Raw genomic sequence first — 4,899 nt, 5'->3', positions numbered from 1 at the left:
ATCTTTGCCTTTGAAGTGGAAGAGATGCCAGGCGTCAGCCCGGATCTTGCTGTCCACAAGCTAGCCGTGGATCCCAAAAAGCAGCCGGTTCGGCAGAAAAAGAGGGATCATGGTGGAGAAAGATCTCAAGCGGCAGCGGCTGAGGTCAAAAAGCTGTTGGATGCTGGGTTCATTAGGCAATGCTACTACCCGGATTGGGTGGCAAAATGTCGTTCTAGTAAAGAAGCCGAACGGTACTTGGCGGATGTGTGTGGATTACACAGATCTGAACAAAGCATGCCCAAAAGATAGCTACCCGCTTCCAAAGATTGACAGCCTAGTCGACTCAACAGCCGGCCATGCGCTAATGAGCTTTATGGATGCCTATTCCGGCTTCCATCAAATACCCCTCTGGAAGAAAGATCAGGAGAAGACGGCTTTTCGTCACTGATCAGGGGTTATTCTGCTATACGGTGATGCCGTTTGGGTTGAAGAATGCACCGGCTACTTTCCAGCGCATGATAAACACCGTTTTTATCAACCAGATTGGCAGGAATGTAGAGGCGTATATCGATGACATGATAGTCAAATCCAAGCTACAGACGGATCACCTAGCAGACCTGCGAGAAACCTTCACCACACTCAGGCGGCACCGGGTCATGCTTAACCCAAAGAAATGCGTATTTGGTGTTGAGTCTGGGAAGTTTCTCGGATTCTTGATTGACCAAAGAGGCATCGAAGCTAATCCGGAAAAAAATACAGGCGGTAATTGACATGAAGTCTCCCCGCACTGTAAAAGAGGTCCAGAAGTTGACCGGTTGTCTGGCGGCATTGGGGAGGTTCCTCAGCCGGTCAGGTGGCAAGTGCCTCTATTTCTTCCAGGCAATCAGGAAGAGGTCAAGGTTTGAATGGGGTGAAGAAGCAGAGGCGGCATTCCAGAGGCTTAAGCAGCACTTGCATTCTTTGTCAAGGCTAGTGAGCCCCCTACCCCGGGAGGTTCTGTACATGTACCTAGCCGTCTCTGATCACGCCCTTAGTGCCGTTCTCCTCGCTGAGAGAGACGGCATTCAGCTGCCGGTGTACTTCATCAGCCATGTCCTTAAAAATGCTGAGCTCCGGTACCCCATGATCGAAAAATTTGGGTTGGCCTTATTCGTAGCAGTCAAGCGGTTGAAGCCTTATTTTTTGGCACATCCGGTTGTGGTATACACAGATCAGCCGCTCAAGCGCACGATGACTGCTATAGAATCATCCGGTAGAATGATCAAGTGGGCTGTTGAAATACAAGGCTTTGAGATAACTTTTGAACCCAGGCGGGCAGTGAAAGGTCAGGCGTTTGCCGACTTCATTGTCGAGATGACTAGGCCGGTGCAACCGGAAAACCCTGATCAGGTCTGGAAGTTATTTGTAGACGGCAGCTCTACGGTGAACGGCTGTGGTGCAGGTGTTATCTGTCATTCCCCGGAAGGGGATAAGTTTGAATATGCACTACGGTTTAAGTTCCAAGCCTCCAACAATGAAGCAGAGTATGAAGCCCTGCTAGCCGGAATGCGCATGTGTAAAGCAGCCGGTGCAAAGAAAGGTCGACGCCTGCTCAGATTCACAGCTGATCGTTAGCCAGTACCTTGGTGACTACGAAGCCACCCATCCGGCTATGATCAAATATTTGCAGGCGGTCAAAGAGGAGGCTGGGTCCTTCGATGAATTTCATCTGCGACAGGTGCCCCGGTCTGAAAACAATCAGGCGGATGCCCTCTCAAAGTTGGCATCATCAGCCTCCTGTGATGCTCCTAGGACGATCTTTTGGGAAGTCATTGAAAAACGAAGTATTCAGAATGATCCCATTGGAGTCCTGGACAGAAGTGCTACCTGGTTGGATCCCATCCGGTCTTTTTTGACGGATGGTACCTTGCCGGATGACCCTTCAGAAGCATCAGCGCTCAAGAAGCGTGCTTCAAGTTTTGTTATGCATCAAGGGGAACTCCTCCGGAAGGGATACCTGCAGCCGTTTTTGAAATGTGTAACCCCGGATAGGGGGAGAGAAGTCTTGGAAGATCTGCATGCGGGGTTTTGTGCCTCGCATATTGGTGAATGGACAACCTAAAACTGGCGTGATTCTTTTGCGAAGTCCCGACCGGTATTTCAGTATAAACCGACTGGCTCCCGAATCTAATGTTGGCACTAAGTGTATATTCGAGCTATATCATATGGATAGCCTCCTGGCTTGCAAAGACCCAGACCGCTATCCAGGGCAATTACCCAGACGCCATCCGGTTTGGTTTTGGGTCAATTTCTTCGCCTAGTTTGCGAAGACCCAGACGGCAGTGTTACCGGTGGGGTCTTCTTGGCAACCCTAGCAAATTTCTTTGCCTAGTTTGCGAAGACCCAGACGGCAGTGTTACCGGTGGGGTCTTCTTGGCAACCCTAGCAAATTTCTTCGCCTAGTTTGCGAAGACCCAGACGGCAGTGTTACCGGTGGGGTCTTCTTGGCAACCCTAGCAAATTTCTTCGCCTAGTTTGCGAAGACCCAGACGGCAGTGTTACCGGTGGGGTCTTCTTGGCAACCCTAGCAAATTTCTTCGCCTAGTTTGCGAAGACCCAGACGGCAGTGTTACCGGTGGGGTCTTCTTGGCAACCCTTGCAAATTTCTTTGCTGTTTGTGAAGACTCAAGCGGTAGTGTTACCGGCGGGGTTCTTTTGGTTATCCTCGCAGAAATATGTATAAAAAAATAACAAGAATTCTAGTATTGAAGTGCAGAAACATAAAAAGCATTCAAAAGCCAGTGTGAAAAACAGAGTGCATTCAAAAGCCGGCTCAGCCGGTGAAAATGTTAAATATTCAAAATAAAAATTATTACAGCTTAGCCCATCTCATCCGGCGCTATTACAAGATAATGCAAGGCGCGCGGGCCGGGAGGTAGTTGCTACTCCAGGCGAACAGTGAACCGGTCCTCTTCCGGTTGGTTCTGGGTTGGATCAGGGTGAGCGGCTGCGTCGGCTTCAGGAACAACTTCCTCTTCAGCAGCCTCCGCCTGCCGTCGCGCAATCTCCTCCCCAACCCAAGCGTCATAGGGTCCGGGTCCCGGCTCATTCGCCTCCTCGGCCAGAATGGTAAGATCAGAATATTTGAAGGCGAGTTCCCAGACGGTGAAGTCCGTCTCCGGGTGGATGAGGGAAAACGCCCGTCGCATCCGGTTTGCACAACCAAGCTCATTCTCCTCAATGAGCCTGTCCTGCTCCGCCTCCAAGGTGGCCTTGAAGTTCTCATTGGCAGCAGCCGCCTCTTTGCGCAGGCGCTCATTCTCTTTGGCAAGGCGGCCATTTTCAGTCTCCGCCTTGCTCAGCCGTTGGAGGGGCTCTTTCTGTTCCTCCAACTTTTTATTGGCATCATCCAGGGACGCCTGCAGTTGGTCAACTTGGTTTTTCAGTTGATCAATCTGCTGTTGGAGGGCCTTGGTCTTCTCCGCCTGTTCCATGCGTATAGATTTAGATTCTAAGCCATGCATGTACAAAGAGTAGTCAGCAACATTATGGGCGTCATCAACAGCCCGTTTGCTTCTCCTTACCTCTTCAGACTTGCGGGTATAAGCTCGTTTGAGCCCCTCTACGCGCAGCATAGCCTGCAAAAATACAGCCGATTAATACTGCATATTTAAAAATGCACGTCAAGGAAATTACCGCATGGTTGTTGGAGCATACGTCGGCCAGGTCGACCAGCACCCGGTCGGCATTAAAGGAGTTGATCCCAGGGATCGCCTCCTTCTCGTCCCTGGGGACGGCTTTCAGCATGGCCCGGGCATATTGTGCCCCGTCCGGCCAGCGGGGAGAATTATCTGCACCAGAAACAGACGGTGAGAAACTCGCATATGCTCTGCCTATAGATTGCCGGCTGATTGGAGAATCCCCCGGCTGCGATCGAGACTGTGAATAAGACTTGACCCGCATGGGCAGGTCAAGCAGTGTAAGGTCGAAGTTACCTTGTCGGCCCGAACGGCCTTCAGAGGGACCGGTTGCGGTCCTCAATGGGATGGCAGAAAGCACATCCGCAGATCCAGGCCCGCCTGGGACCTTTATTGATTTGCCGCCGGTAGTTTGCCGGTCGGCTGTCTTCTGCACCTTGGATGCAGACTCTTGTTGGGTCGGCGGAGGCCTGACCTGTTTTTGAAGGGACCGGGGCATCTGCTTCCCGTCCTGTAAACGAGAAAAATATAAGTCCTGGGATAAAAGGATTGAAATAAACGAGAAGGATCAGACGGTTATACCTTCCTCGCCGCCTGGGCAGCAAGTTTTTTCTCGAGATTGGCTTTCCGAATGTCGGCAGCCGACCTAGCCGGTGTCTTCTCGGTGGGCAGCATTTTCTTGGCTTCTTCTGCGGAGGAAGGCACACGGTTAGAATAATAAACAAGCAAGGAAATAAAAGCATCCGGTTCGAAAGAAACCGGCTGAAGTTCCGAATACATACGTTTTTTTAAACATGCTGCTTAGACCACAAGCGGACAAGAAGCACTCGTCCCTAAAAAATTCATGTTTGGGCACCCAGTTTCTAGGTACCCTTACTATCTCTCCGGATGAGAGGGTGTCAGGAACTAACTCAAAAAACCCGGAGTCAAGGATAGTCTCTCTATCATCCTCCGGGACAGGGGGCAGGCAGCACTTGGTCCCCAAGAGTTCTGGTTTCCGGTTGTAGATCCGGAATTCTCTGTTCTCTGCCATAGTTGGGGCCTTAACCAAGTAGAACCGGTGCTTCCAGTCCGACCATTTGGATGGCTTGTCCAAGGTCATAAGGTATTTGGGCTGGGTGGTCAAGGTATACCAGGCTCTCCAGCCGCCTGGGCTCCTACTCAAGTAATGCATGTGGGCAAACGCCTCCCAGCCGGGGTTGAGGCCCTGCATCTCGCAGGCGGCGATATAACCTAAAAT

The 4,899-nt window shown here is 51.2% G+C and overlaps 1 protein-coding gene across 1 annotated transcript; it reads right to left on the bottom strand.

The window, feature by feature from the left end:
* Positions 1–2,903: 2,903 nt before the first annotated feature.
* Positions 2,904–3,849, bottom strand: LOC110703805 (tropomyosin-like). The gene is made up of 3 exons (XM_021881586.1): positions 3,679–3,849; positions 3,546–3,599; positions 2,904–3,446 (listed from the first exon to the last, which is right to left on the bottom strand). Exons 1-3 carry the CDS (start codon positions 3,766–3,768, stop codon positions 2,904–2,906), a joined length of 687 nt encoding a protein of 228 aa, XP_021737278.1. The 5' UTR covers positions 3,769–3,849.
* Positions 3,850–4,899: the final 1,050 nt, after the last annotated feature.

This window comes from Chenopodium quinoa, unplaced genomic scaffold (genome assembly GCF_001683475.1).
Source record: "Chenopodium quinoa cultivar QQ74 unplaced genomic scaffold, ASM168347v1, whole genome shotgun sequence".
NCBI classification, from domain to species: Eukaryota; Viridiplantae; Streptophyta; class Magnoliopsida; order Caryophyllales; family Amaranthaceae; genus Chenopodium; species Chenopodium quinoa.
Note: the sequence above shows the minus strand (reverse complement) of the source record. Positions and strands in the feature narration are given on the sequence as shown.